The 13,267-nt window shown below is 38.7% G+C and overlaps 1 protein-coding gene across 2 annotated transcripts in view; it reads right to left on the bottom strand.

The window, feature by feature from the left end:
• The window catches only part of LOC121897884 (transcription initiation factor TFIID subunit 4-like), a 31,302-nt gene that overhangs the window by 4,450 nt on the left and 13,585 nt on the right, over window positions 1-13,267 (bottom strand). For both annotated transcript variants that reach the window (XM_042412665.1, XM_042412664.1), the window contains exons 11-14: window positions 10,376-10,506; window positions 8,550-8,675; window positions 6,624-6,680; window positions 3,020-3,142 (exon numbers count right to left, since the gene is read on the bottom strand). In XM_042412665.1, coding sequence (XP_042268599.1) covers window positions 3,020-3,142; window positions 6,624-6,680; window positions 8,550-8,675; window positions 10,376-10,506 — 437 coding nt within the window. The remainder of the gene's footprint in view (window positions 1-3,019; window positions 3,143-6,623; window positions 6,681-8,549; window positions 8,676-10,375; window positions 10,507-13,267) is intronic.

Genomic DNA, 13,267 nt, shown 5'->3' with positions numbered 1-13,267 from the left:
AGAGCTTTTTCTCTGAAAACAGCTGCCAGCTGCGGCTGAAAACGACGCTATGAGACGCTGAGAGTGAACCAAAACAGTGAAGTTACAGCCAGACACATAAACAACGAGCTGAAACTCACTATAAGCTCTGTAAAGCCGAGAGGAGCTGCTGAGTCTCTGTGGGTTCATCGTTATGAGCCACGACCAACACATTACACACTGACAGCTAAAAATATCGATTATAGCTGCTTTAAATATCAAATATATACTCAAATAACAAAAACATCAGGCCAGGACTCTTCTGCAGCTCTGATTCATATCAGCGGACAGAAGTGATGTTTTTACTCTTTCTCCTAAAAGTAGAACCAAAACCGCATCACTCTGAGAGTTTCTGGCCAGTGAGGAGTGACTTCCTGCTCCGTGACTCTTGATAAATATGGCCCCTGCTTCCATACAGAAGCTTTCAAACTCCACCATGTAGACACTACAAAGATCCTTTCTTCCGTCTTTTCTCTGCGAGACTCTGAATTCACACCAAACTCGCCTGGAAACTTCCAGCACAAATGATTTTCTGTTCTTTCAGCCTTCCCTGGCTGCCTCGTCTATCTAATCTGCCCCGGAGCTGCTGCAGCCCTTTAGCTCCAGACTGCAGGCCTGATCAGGCTTCAGATCGTCCCATCCTCCCCCCCCCCCCACCACCACCTCCGCGGCCCGGGGCGGCCCGCTGTTATGAATACACGCTAGCAACGCAGCAGCTTTGTTTTCCTCTCTGCAAAAAAAAACAATAAATAAGCAGCCATACCTTTTCACCTGAGGCCAAGAGGAGACTGAGCTGCTCCAAAAAACCTGGTCAACATGTATTTACTGGAGCTCTGACAGACCTGAGCTGCTTAAAACAACATGCAGACATATTAAAACCTGACTAATGCAGCTTCATTACTGACTGCCAGGCAGCACATCGCTCACACATCCCAGAGTTCATCGCCCCCCCATCAGAGGCTTAAACCACCCCCAAAATGTTGGATTTCTCCGCAGGGTCCCCCCCCCTCCTCTCCTCATCATCACTCTGCTGCCTTTGTCTGGGCCTGCTAGGGGGCGAGCCTCAGGCTGGATGTGTGTGTGTGTGTGTATGGGGGGGGGCAGAGAGAGCATGCGGGTGAGGGTGGGGTGAGCACGAGGCAAGCACCCATACTGCACTGCAGCCTGCCCCCCGGGCCACGATAACCCCCCCTCCAACCCGCCTCCAACACCCTGCCCCGAGCTCATTTCTGCAGAGCCCAAATCTATGGCTGCCCTCAAGGGTGGAGGGGAAGGGGGAGGGGGGGGGGGGGGGAGTCACACCCACAACAAGCCTCCAGGCCGGAGCTGACCCCCTTCACTCAACTGTGGTCACATTCACTCACTGGATTAGAGAGGAGGGAGTGTGTGTGTGTGTGTGTGTGTTGATGGAAAAGGTCAGGAGAGTTTGTCTTTCTCTGCAGTCATCCTCACTCAGGATCAGTGTTCAGTGCAAGTTACTTTAAAATACAATTAGTTACTTGTTACTAAAGCTGAGCTGATATATCAGCTGATATCAGCTTAATGCAGATATGTGGTATCAGAGTATGTCGGCCGATAAGTAAGAAGAAATGTTAAACTGGATTTGAGCTCATTCAGAGTTTGTCCACCAGAGAGCGTTTAATTACACTGTAAAAATGACGCACTTAATGTAACACCTCCTGCTGGCCATTTGGTACACTGACAACAGACTGTGTTTTATTTCCAGGTCTATATTTATATTCTGGGGCTCTACTGGATTATCTTTGCTTGATTTACAGTTTAAAAAAACCTCTTTATTTATCTTATAATGACCCTCAGCAGCCCCTCAGTTCAGCCTCTGTCTGAAACAGGCCGTTTTAGCTCCTGTCTCTTTAAGGCCCCGCCTCCCGATCAGCCCACTCTGTTCTGATTGGTCAGCTTCAGGAAGCTTCCTCCTGCTAAGGAGGCAACGTAAACAAATTATACTACTAAGATTATTCCAAATGGAAACTTCGCAAACACATCCACACATGTTCAAGCCCAAATCAGATCCCAAATACGCAAGTGGACAACTTTAGTAACTTAAGTTTTTCAATACCATGTGTTTAAAACGATACGACTGAAGTTAATTATACCCTCAGTAGTATCAAAAGTACTGAAGCTATAATAAATAAATAAACAAATAAACAGATATACAATCAGATTTTCAACCCAAGGCTGCAAATGAAACAACGGGGAAGAAAATCAACTGGTCCTCAACCTGTTGCTAGAGTTAGCCACGGGAATAATAATAAAGAAAAAAAAAACTATTTTGTGTGCCTAGGATTTTTTTTCTTTTTGCTGTGGTATCAAGCATCATTTTTTATACTGGTATTGTATCAAATTTTCAAATTCTGGTATCGTGACAACCTTATTAGCAACAAAGGCTACAGAACAGACGACCATTAACGGACATGTGATGAGTTGACGTCGTCTCGTCTGGAAAGTAAAACAACATTGCAAACGAAGCTTTCAGATCAGACTGAAGCATTTTAAATGAAAACATTCCTTTTGTTTGTGCATTTGATTTGTTTTCTTTCAGTATAACAGATTGTTTGTTTCATGGTGTCCATACATGTGTGTATGATTTGTCTGCGTGTGTGTATATGCTGTATGTGTGTATGTATACATACTGTATATACATACATGTTTCTATGTGAAACACATTGAATCTCCCCTTGAATGTAAATGCTATGTATGCTATATAAATAAAGTTTGCTTTGCACACTACTAAACTGCTGTTTAATACTTGCTTGTGCTGTAATTCTACAGTTTTATAAGGTTTCTGTTGTGTTTCATTCTTATATATTATTTTAAGTGGCGCTCAAGATAAAAACTGCCACCGTTGATGTTCCATCACTGACATTTTGAGTCTGAAAAAGCTTTAACCGCTCTCTCTCTCTGTGACCCTCCTCCGTCCTGACACACCAGCAGATCATGTGACCGGTTACTTACACTACACTACACTGTTAATTTGACGTACCTCTGAGCCGGCTGTGGCGCCCCCCGGCGAGTCGAGCTTGCGTTTCTTTCGTGGCCCGATGGCAGCGAGGGCCGTGAGGTTGGCGTCTCGTTGCCGCATCTGAGCCAACTCCTGCTGCTGCATCTGTGAAGGAAATCAAAGAGAGAGGATGTCCTCAGAAATTAATATATATTTGTCTTATTTATGTGATCAAAGTGTTGACCTCTTTATTGAATATTTACATGAAACTACACACACATTAGGATTAAAAAGGTACGGTGACATTCTGGCCGGTCCGGACTTGGTTTTAAGGTTAGGATCAGGTTTAGGTTTAGTTCAGGGTAAAGGGTTACGGGTTAGGCGTTAAGTTATGATGCATAATGTCAATGAGGGGCCTCACAAGTATGGAAGTACATACATATGTGTGTGTGTGTGTGCGGTTGACGGAGATCAGAGCAGACAGAAAACGTAATTCGAGGCAACATTTACATTCTCATTAACACACTGTAATGTTAATTAGAAGGGAAGGAGGGCACATGGTGTACACACACACACACACACACACACACACACACACACACACACGAGGACACTTTGAGGACACAGATGTACAGTAACACAGATAGATAAATAAATAAATAAATAAGGCTACAGCTAACAATGATTTTTCTCATCAATTAATCTGATTATTTTCTTGATTAATAAATTAATTGTTAAATCGATTAAATGTTAAAGCGCCCAGTGATTTCTTCAATTTGCTTGTTTTGTCTGTCTAACAGTATAAAACCTTCAGATATTCAATTATCTGTCATATGACAAAGAAAAACAGCAAATTATCACATTTGAGAATGTGGGAGAACATGTTTTCTTACTGAAACGATTAATTATCAAATTAGCTGCTGATTTAGATCAAACACTCAGCAGCTCGTCACTGCGTACAAAGACAATCTGCATTTCTGCTTCTCGTTCACTCGTTACATCAAACATCAGAGTCGTCAACAGTAAATACAAAGAACACGACGACTCTGTTGTTGTTTCACGTGTGAAAACTGATTTTTTTTACATCCTCGTGGGTCTAATTTGCATAATCTAACTGGTTCCTAAGATGTGGTGGAAACACAAACAGGAACGAACAACAGAGACTTTTAGTTCCTAGTTTAGTTCCTGAGATTAGTTCCAGGAACTGTTTGGTTTTATAGATGCTGCTCTGATCTCTTGGTGGAATTAAAGGAGCTGGGAGGAAGCCTGCAGACACATATTTGATTGCAAAAACGATTCTCGGTGCATTTTGAGGCGTCTGATCACATAATCATTAATATGCATAATGAAGAGTTAGATTCATTCACTGGACTGAGGTTACATGTGTGTTACTGCGGCTTGAGGCTGAAACCAACGTGGAAGCACTTTAAAGCGCCACCGACAGACATTAGAGGCTCCGACTGACTCCCATTCAAAGTGTCAACTTCTCTCTAGAAATACTGAGGGCGTTATCACACCTGCGCTTTTATGTCCTGTTGAATTGGACTCTGGTTCTTTTCCCCCCTTCTTCATTTGCGCAGGTCTGAACACAGTAATGGCACTCAGGTGTGGACTAAAACAACTGTACCGAGACCCTTTGAGGAGGTGGTCTGGGTCCAGTCCCGAACAAACTTCAGAGTGATTTGTTTGTGGTGGAAACGTGATCCTACCTTGATCCGACCGACTAGCAGGCATACTCTACTATATTAGCATACAGTTGCTAATAACTAGCCGAAGAATGAGATCCAGCCTGGATTAGCGCAATGCAGAATATATATTATTATCTTAACCAGACATTTTAGCAACTTGTTTGTACGTTTTATGTCATTTTATACAAACTTGTCATCTCTTCAGACTGTCCACACCACTCTGACATGCCTCCACTTGGCTCTCACTGCCCCCCCCCCGCCATTCCCCTCAGGCCTCAGCAGAGAGACTTATGGGTAATGACCCCTGACCTCTGCTAGCCTCGGGGAACGCCTGAAGCCTCGGACAGACTCGATGCCCGGCTGTTGCCTCGAGGTGACACTGCGGCAGACAAAGAGTCCACACGGGGAGAGGTTTCTGTGTGTGTGTGAACCAGGTATTCCTCATGTTGCGGGGACATAAATCTGTTTACACACTCACATTATGGTGAGAGCCTCCCTTTAGGGGACAAAAAGCAAGTCCCCATAACGTAAATCATTGGTTTAAGGTTAAGGTAAGTCTCCAGGAAATGAACATAAGTCAATGTGGAGGTGGAGGTGGGACAGTCAGTCAGCTTCATGTTATTATAAATGAGGCTTATATGGTTATTAAACTACATTAATAATATCAACAGTATAATATGGTATATTATTAATGGAATGTATATTAAATTAAAAACTCTCTTAAGTTTCCATCCACCTGCAAACATGAAATATTTAACTGGAAATGCTTTGAATTTAAAGAATATAATAAACATCTGAGACACTGTTGATTTTTCATGTCAGGGAAAAGTATTGATAAAGAGACACTACACGAGGGCAAGAGAAACTGTATATTCACTGTATGAACTATATATTCACTGTATGGACTATATATTCACTGTATGGACTGTATATTCACTGTATGAACTGTATATTCACTGTATGAACTATATATTCACTGTATGGACTGTATATTCACTGTATGAACTGTATATTCACTGTATGAACTATGTATTCACTGTATGGACTGTATATTCACTGCATGACCTGTATATTCACTGTATGAACTGTATATTCACTGTATGAACTATATATTCACTGTATGGACTGTATATTCACTGTATGAACTGTATATTCACTGTATGAACTATGTATTCACTGTATGGACTGTATATTCACTGTATGAACTGTATATTCACTGTATGGATTGTATATTCACTATATGAACTTTATATTCACTGTATGGACTGTATATTCACTGTATGAACTGTATATTCACTGTATGGACTGTATATTCACTGTATGAACTATATATTCACTGTATGAACTGTATATTCACTGTATGGACTATATATTCACTGTATGGACTGTATATTCACTGTATGGACTATATATTCACTGTATGGACTGTATATTCACTGTATGAACTATATATTCACTGTATGAACTATATATTCACTGTATGAACTGTATATTCACTGTATGAACTATATATTCACTGTATGAACTATATATTCACTGTATGAACTGTATATTCACTGTATGAACTATATATCCACTGTATGAACTGTATATCCACTGTATGGACTGTATATTCACTGTATGAACTATATATCCACTGTATGAACTGTATATCCACTGTATGGACTATATATTCACTATACGAACTGTATATCCACTGTATGGACTGTATATTCACTGTATGAACTATATATTCACTGTATGAACTGTATATTCACTATATGGACTGTATATTCACTGTATGAACTATATATTCACTGTATGAACTGTATATTCACTGCATGAACAGTATATCCACTGTATGAACTGTATATTCACTGTATGAACTGTATATTCACTGCATGAACTGTATATCCACTGTATGAACTATATATTCACTGCATGGACTTTATATGAAGACGTCATTAAAACACACGTACCTCTTTAGCCTTCTGCTTCAGACGAGCTTGTTCAGGATCTTCTTGCCTGGCACGACTCTGGAAGTGAAACACACACAGAAGTTCAGATTACTGTTTTTAATCAGATAACATTTAAACACCAGAAGCCTGCTCACAGCTCTTCTGTGCTAGACGAAGCTGACATGCTGCAAATATTTATCATTTTACAAGTTAAAAGTCATTAATTTATACAAATATAATACATACATAAACATAATATTTTGTGGATAATTTAACTAAAGTGAATAAAACTCCTCAATAAATAATAATCATGTTATTTGTCAAATCTGAATATTTAATTATTTTCATTAATAGGCATATCGGTTGTATTTGGATCCATTTTCTACATATGAAAACTTAAATTATTTTCTAGTCTAAATTATTTTTTCCCCTTAATTGCGAGTTAGAATGTGGCATTTCAGAATGAAGTGTTTAATTTCAGGCTATAATAAAGACATTTTTACACCGTTATAATGATGTTGGTAATGAGCAGCTGAATCTATGTGACAGGTTTAATTTTAATATGATGAGGGAATATTGTTCAGGAGAAACAGACATGTCACCTCCTCGGTGACGTCTCTGTTAAAGATCAAGGTAATTAGCTGAGTGTGTGTGTGTGTTAGTGTGTGTAGTGATGTGTGTAAAAGGTCATTTCTGTAATTATCTCTGCTTTCATGTGTCACTTCCTCCTCATGGGACACACACACACACACACACACACACACACACACACACACACACACACACACACACACACACACACACACACGCACATTTAAGTGACTAGTGCAGCGCCCATTCAAAACACGCCTGTTCGTAATGGGTTGATTGTTTGGCCTCCGGTATTGCTGCTTGCAGCTTTCTCGAGAAATGCTCATCAAAACAACTTCACACCACTTCGTTGGGTCGTCAGCAATACGCCCGCTAAGTTTGAAGTCGATTGGATGAACAGTTGTAGAGCAAATCAAAGGACGGACAGACAGACAGAGACTTCTTTAGCTGCTGTATGTTGCAGCTATGTGTCTGTGCGGCTGCCATATTGGAGAGGTCAAGATTCACTCATAAACAAATGCAGCACAAGTATTTATGCTGGTATTTGTGACTGCCATATTAAAGATGTCCACTGTTTTTTTTTTAATGATATCTTTAACATTTCTCATTCAAACAACTTCACATGACACTTCCTTTGGTCCCCAGTAACGCACCCGCCAAGTGTGAAGTAGATCGGATGAACGGTTCTCGAGATATGTGAAGGACATACATACATACAGCCAGACTGAGAGTCCTTGCTTCATAGTTAAATAATCTCAAAGACTTTCAAATAAATGTCTGTTAAGTCTATCTATCGCCGAATGAGGTAATACAATGGTGATTGAGCCTTTGGCCCGCTGATGAAAGCCCTGGCATTTACAGTGTTATGTGTATCACGAACTGGGTGTCTGTGGTGACATTCCCGGGAAAAATCACAAATGACAAGTTTATTGTAATTAGCTTATGCAGCACACATTTTCTGTAGTCTAACCATTTTATTTTTATTATTTTATCACTTGTTTATTTATCAATTGCACCACAATAAGACCTCATTTACTGTGAACTTCAGTGGTAAAACAAACAAGGAAACAACAACTTTTGAATGTGTGTGAACATAAAATCCAGATCAACATTACTTTAAAATCTATTTTCTGTTTTTAAAAACCTGCGAAAAAACTTTCTGATGAAAACAAAACAAAAAAAAAACCTCCAAACAAAACAGAAATGCACCCTAAACTTCTTTTTTCCCAACAAAGCTGAGGAAACTGTGTGTATACATTTGTGTGAATATACATAAATATAAATATATATATATATATATATATATATATATATATATATATATATATATATATATATATGTGTGTGTGTTTGTACCTTGGCAGCCTTAAGCAGCATCTCTCTCTCTTGCTCGTCTTTTCTTTGCTTCTCCATCCGCTCCAATTGCTCGAAGAAACGAAGCTGAGAACGAACGTCTGACGTCTGTTCATGATGCTCTTCATCCTGGTGGAGGGAGGAGGAGGAGGAGGAGGAGGAGGAGGAGGAGGAGGCGGTTAATATGAGAGATAAATATGAGGGTGAAGGGAGAAGTAGGTAAGAGAGAAAACGAGAACAGGAAATGAAGGAGCGGAAAAGAAACAAAAAGGGTGTGTGAAAATTATAAAAATTATGAAAGTAAAACAGATAAATAGAGATGTTTTATATTAAAACAATAATAACAACAACAACAATAATAATAATAATAATAATAATAATAATAATAATAATAATACAGATATGGACCATAAAATGAATAAATGGAAGATTAATCAGCAACAATTTGGGCTAAAATTTCACTGTCAAATGTGACAATTTGATGCTTTTCTTTGTCATATATGAAAATAAACTAATATTACTAAAATATTTTAGGGTTTTTGAATGTGTTAACTTAGATTTTGGGAAATTGTGATGCATTTTTCACTTTTGATTCACGATTAATCAAGTAAATAATCTTTAGTTGAAGCTCTATGAAGTTGACGAGCTCACAAAATTTAGTGTCACATTCATATTTTAAATCAGTGTTGATGAATGTGAACATTTTCTAATTAACGTTTCACATTCTGCGAATGTTTTGACAGATAGAAATTCAGTCGACATGTTTGTCAGACCTTCAGGATAAACAACAGTCAACAGTCTGGACACCTTCTCTCAAGTGTCCGAACTTTAGACTGGTTCTGTATTTTGCAGAAAGGCGTTTACAGAATGATTGTGTTCAACAGTAACTCCTGAGTCCTTGTACGATCTTTACCTTCAAAAAGGTTTAGAGAAGTTAACGACCAATGATGAATTTACATAACTGCTTTCTGTTTATACAGTCTATAACATTATACTGGCGTCAATTATTATGGCCAAAAATATCACAGCAACTGCTAAGAGTTAGTAAAATGACTTCACATTGTGATCAGCTTCGATTTAATTGAACAAACTGAACAGTGAACTATAAACTACAGCTCTGTTGGCTGTTTTGGAGCTGAATATTTTACTGGTTTCTGTTCATGCTGACATATGATAGCTGCATTCACTCAGACTCTACATCTTGTTTATTGTTTGGTTTATCTTCATATATATTTATTTATGCATTGTTGCTACTGTTTGTTCTATCAGTTTCAATGCAAAACTGTATTTCACTGAACTGGCACTTTACGTGTGCAATGAAAATACACCTGAATCTCATTTCTGGAGGCAAAATCTCTCCAAAATGAAAAGTATTCTCTTATAGATCCCTTTCAGACATGTATTAAAACACATAAAAATACTCTGCTTGGAACAATAGTGTGTGTCTGATATGTTTTTTCCACAAAAAAAAATATGATTACCACTTTAAAATCCTTAAAATAACATCTACTCCCTCATTAAATATCCAGAATCTACAAATATGTAAATATTGTTCATTTCTCCTTCTGCAGTTTCTGAGATGTGATGATTTAATGCTTTCCTGTGTTATACATGATGGTAAACTGAATATCTTTAGGTTTTGGACTGTTGTTCGGACAACTGTTGTATCTGGGGAATTATAACTGGCCCTATTTTCTGACATTTTACAGACCAAACAATTCATTGATTGAGAAAACAATCCACAGATTAATAGATAATGAAAATAATCATTAGTTGCAACCATAAATCAGTGTGTGTGTGTGTGTGTGTGTGTCTGTGTTTGTTCTTGCCTTTCCCCCGTCTGTGCGGTGTTGAGCGACCGCTGAAACCTTCTCCAGCAGCGAGCGGAGTCTGGACTGGGTGGCGTGAGAGATGAAGTTCACCACCTCCAGCGGCACCTCGGTCACACCGAGCTTCTTAGCTGCAGACGAGAGAAGAAACAAGAAGAGTCAGAGGAAACATTTCCACCTGTGAAACAACCGGACTCTTCTTGTTTTGAGGCGGATGTTTCCTCTGCAGCACCTGTCAGGGCTCTACTTTTTGTCCTTGACTTTGACTAATTTTAGACTCTCTGTGTTCTGTTACTAAAAACGGGCACGAGTGCTTGAAGGGGATTTAGTCTGCTCTCAGTCAAGAGTTGAACGAACATTAACCAGGGTTTTCTGCCGCGAGCGAGTTTAAAAATAACTGACAGAGGCAGCAGAACAAATCTCCACTTAAACATGACAGATGATCAGATGCTGCTGAACGTCGTTTAATTTCTCCTCCACAATCAAACTGAATCTCTCAGAGATTTTAAGAGTTCATGTGTAACGTAACTGTTACGACAATATCTACGTTTGAGAGTTTTAAAACATAGATTTTTAACATGAGCATATAATTAAACTAACACTGAAGTCACAGTGGAACAGTGATGTGAAAGTGAAACAGAAACAGAATTTGTGGGTCACATGTGTCACATGCCGTTTTGCATTTCAGTGACATCACAATGAAATTATTTACAAAATGTAAAAAAAAAAATTAAAGTCAAACTTAATTTGACTGATTATACAAACTTCATCATTAGCTATTATTGTCACTGGTGGAGACAGTGTTTATAAATGACCATAAACACATCTTTTTGCTTTCCTGTAGCAGCTTCTTGTCACATTTCAGCTGATATCTACACCTCATTGATAAGTTAAAGAGTGCTGATGTCAGCTGACAGCAATAATTAATTGTTCATATCTCCAACGCATCAATTTAAGCACTGGAGAGTTATTAGCTAGGTTTCCATCCAACTGTAGCTCAAATTTTAACCAGTAAATGGTTGAAAGAAAATTGGAATTAATGCTAATTTCCATCTATCAGCTTTTGTGTGAATATTAGGAGATAAACAGCAGGTGGCGCTAATTCTCCAGCCGGTGCCATTAAACCGAAGAAGACACAACGAGATGACGTCATTAAAAGAGCGGCAGTCAAAGCTCAAACGATGGAAAACCACGTAGAAATATGACATTTCTGTTTGTTTCATGTATTGATTTGAGGAAGGTTACCGTCTCCTCATCATCGCTCAACACACAGATCTGATGTTTTCAGCTCTTCAGTGGAGTGGAAACGTAAGTGATGCTTTCATCAATACTTCAATAACTTTTCCACTTCAGACAAGCATAACAACTATTTTTGTGATATTTACAGATTGTTTTTTTCAGCGTTAAAAACAGCTGAATGGAAATTTACTTATTGCAACACCCAAAGAGCAGATAAATGCAGGTTTATAGGGAATATGACTACAGTTAGATGACAGGAAATAATGTAACAGTAACACAAAGAGCCTTTTCTCTTTGATGTGTTTAGATATTAAAAACCAAAATAGTTAAATAGTCATCATGTTGTTCTTCACATTGATTTCACATTGAAATCACATTTTATCATTTTTCATTTTCAAACATGTGAGAAATCATTCTGAGAGACTCAAGAAATGTTTTAGACCAACGTCAAAATTACCAAACATTTCCAAAATTCTTGAGAAACTGGTTTTAGAACTTCGCTTAATAACAACAGCATCTTTGAGAAATTTCAATCCGTATTTCCCTGAGCTACACAGCATCGAAACAGCTCTTCCAAATGACTTATTAACGGCTGCAGACTCTGGACACTGCTCTGTACTGGTGCTGCTCGACCTTAGTGCAACATTCAACACCATCAATCTAATTAATAGACTTGAAAGATTGTGTGGGCATTCCTGGAGCCGCCCTGTTTCTCCTCCTATCTGTCAAATAGAAAATTATATGTCTCTGTTGATTCTTTCATCTCTTCAACTGCACAGACAACATGTGGCGTACCTCAAGGATCAACTCTAGGACCACTTCTGTTCTCTCTGTATACGCTACCATTAGGGCGATACACAGTTATATCTCTCCATTAAACCCATTAAACCCGCTGTTTCATGTGAGAAACTGGATGTCACAAAACTGTTCGCAGTTAACTCTGACAAAACGGACGTGCTTATCATCAGCACCTCCGTATATATTCCAATATTAACCCATAAGAACCCGGACCCGTTTCTCCTTTAAGGAAAATTATGGGGAATATAAAACAGACCAAATGGACCACGAGGAACACATTTCTACCTTCAGTGTCAAAGATCTGTAATGTAACATATATGTCATAACGATATTTCCCTAACTTGTTTTATATCAATTTGTTCAAGAAATGTGGTGAGAACAGGTTAAATGTAATACAGGACGTCTTATTAAAGCATCAGAATTGTTAAATGGGTTGAAATCTACCTTTAGTAACAGAAAAACAAGCTTTTTTAAAATTAGTTAGTTCTGTCACATTTGCTGACCAGCCACACCACACTGCCGTTTTGGAAGTGATGTCATGGGTACACAGATTCACACATTGTCACATGACTGCACCAGGATGTTCAGTAGATGTCACTGAGGGACTTCATGAGTTAAAATCAAGGACCTGTGTCACCGTGGGTTCTTATGGGTTAAGGGTCCTGCTAAGAACCTGTTCGTTGTCTTCAACACACAAAAAACTGGTACAATCATGTTTCTACCAACTCAGGAATATTTCCAAGATCAGAGCAATCTTATTTTTGAGCAATACAGAGAAAATTATTCATGCTATGACTACTGTTAACGCCTTGTTAACGCTCTTCTCACATCACCCCAGTTTTAGCTTCTTTGTAC

The sequence above is a fragment of the Thunnus maccoyii genome, chromosome 5, assembly GCF_910596095.1.
Source record: "Thunnus maccoyii chromosome 5, fThuMac1.1, whole genome shotgun sequence".
In the NCBI taxonomy this organism is placed as follows: domain Eukaryota; kingdom Metazoa; phylum Chordata; class Actinopteri; order Scombriformes; family Scombridae; genus Thunnus; species Thunnus maccoyii.
The sequence above is the reverse complement of the archived record's forward strand: the minus strand, read 5'-3'. Positions and strand labels throughout refer to the sequence as shown.